The sequence below is a fragment of the Manacus vitellinus genome, unplaced genomic scaffold (assembly GCF_001715985.3).
Source record: "Manacus vitellinus isolate BGI_N305 unplaced genomic scaffold, ASM171598v3 scaffold_1914_pilon, whole genome shotgun sequence".
NCBI lineage: Eukaryota > Metazoa > Chordata > Aves > Passeriformes > Pipridae > Manacus > Manacus vitellinus.
In genome coordinates, this window is record NW_021939334.1 from 1 (window position 1) to 1,435 (window position 1,435).

General features: G+C 66.1%; 1 protein-coding gene across 1 annotated transcript; it reads right to left on the bottom strand.

Moving 5' to 3' along the window:
• Positions 1 to 17: 17 nt before the first annotated feature.
• On the bottom strand, positions 18 to 1,171 carry ETFB (electron transfer flavoprotein subunit beta; the record flags this gene model as incomplete). The annotated part of the gene is made up of 3 exons (XM_029959044.1): positions 18 to 176; positions 695 to 757; positions 1,019 to 1,171. Coding segments are annotated over 3 exons (375 nt in total), but the record flags the coding sequence as incomplete, so codon positions are not given.
• Between the last annotated feature and the right edge of the window lie 264 nt (positions 1,172 to 1,435).

Genomic DNA, 1,435 nt, shown 5'->3' on the forward strand with positions numbered 1-1,435 from the left:
GGGGGTGCCCCACTCACCATGATGTTGGGCAGGGTGGCGTAACGGGGCTCGTTGAGCCGCAGATCCGCCGTGAGAACGGCCGGGAGGCGCAACCGCAGCGTCTCCAGCCCCGCGTCCACCTCCCGCTCCACCCGCACGGAGCCGCCTTCCAGCTGGACACGGGAGGCGAAGGTGCCCTGGGGACAGAGGGGACTGGGATGGACTGGGAACGTCCCAGTGCGGGGTGGGACCACCCACAGTGGAGTGGGGGCATCCCACTGTGAAATGAGGGCATCCCACTAAGGAATGGGGGCATCCCAGTACGGGCTTGGACTGCCCCAGTAAGGGCTGGGAGCCCTTCCCAGTGTGAAACGGGCCGTTCCCAGTGTAAAACAGCCTCTCCCAGTACCAACTGAGGCGTTCCCAGCATAAACTGGGCCCCCCCCGCGCGGAAACCGCCGCAAAGGACGATGGGATACATCCCCCCTCCGGCCGAACACCCCCAGTGTCCCGTCATGCCCCGCGCGCGGCCATGATCTCTATGGTCGATCTCTATGGTCGGTGCCGCGGGGGATGCCGGGATAGCCGCACACCCCCAGTGTCCCGTCGTGCCCCGCGCACTGCGATGCTCTCTATGGTCGATCTCTATGGTCGGTGCCGCGGGGGATGCCGGGATAGCCGCACACCCCCAGTGTCCCGTCGTGCCCCGCGGTACCTGCGGCCAGTCCAACATGGCGGCGAGGAGCTGCCCCGTCTGGTTACAGTCGTCATCGATGGCCTGGGGGGGACAGGGGGGGTCCTATGGGGGCCATAGGGGACCCACCACACCCCCCGGGCCACAGGGACCCTCCCGGGGCTGCGGGGGTCCACAAGGGCCTATATGGGGGTGCACAGGTGTCTATAGGAGGGTCCATAAGGGGCTGTGAGAGCCCATAGGGGATCTGTGGGGGTCTCACTGCTTGCCCAGCAGCACCAGCTGGGGTTTCAGGGAGTCTATAGTGGACCTATAGGGGCTCTACAGGAGTCTATAGGGTCTCACCTGCTTGCCCAGCAGCACCAGCTGGGGCTGGATCTTCCCCACCAGCCCGGCCAGGGCCGTGGCCACCTCGAGGGGCCCCAGGGCCACCCCCTCCCCCACCTCGGCCAGCACCGCCCGGTCAGCCCCGACGGCGAGCGCCGTGCGGAGGGTCTCCTGGGGGGACAAAGGGGGTCAAAAACACCCCCAAACCCCCCTAAACACCCCCACAGGGTCTCCTGGGGGGACAAAGGGGGTCAAAAACACCCACAGGGACTCCCAAACACCCCCACAGGGTCTCCTGAGGGGACAAATGGGGTCAAAAACAACCCCAGGGACCCCTAAACACCCCCACAGGATCTCCTGGGGGGACAAATGGGGTCAAAAACACCCCCAAACACCCCCTAAACACCCCACAGAGTCTCCTGGGGGGGCAAAAGG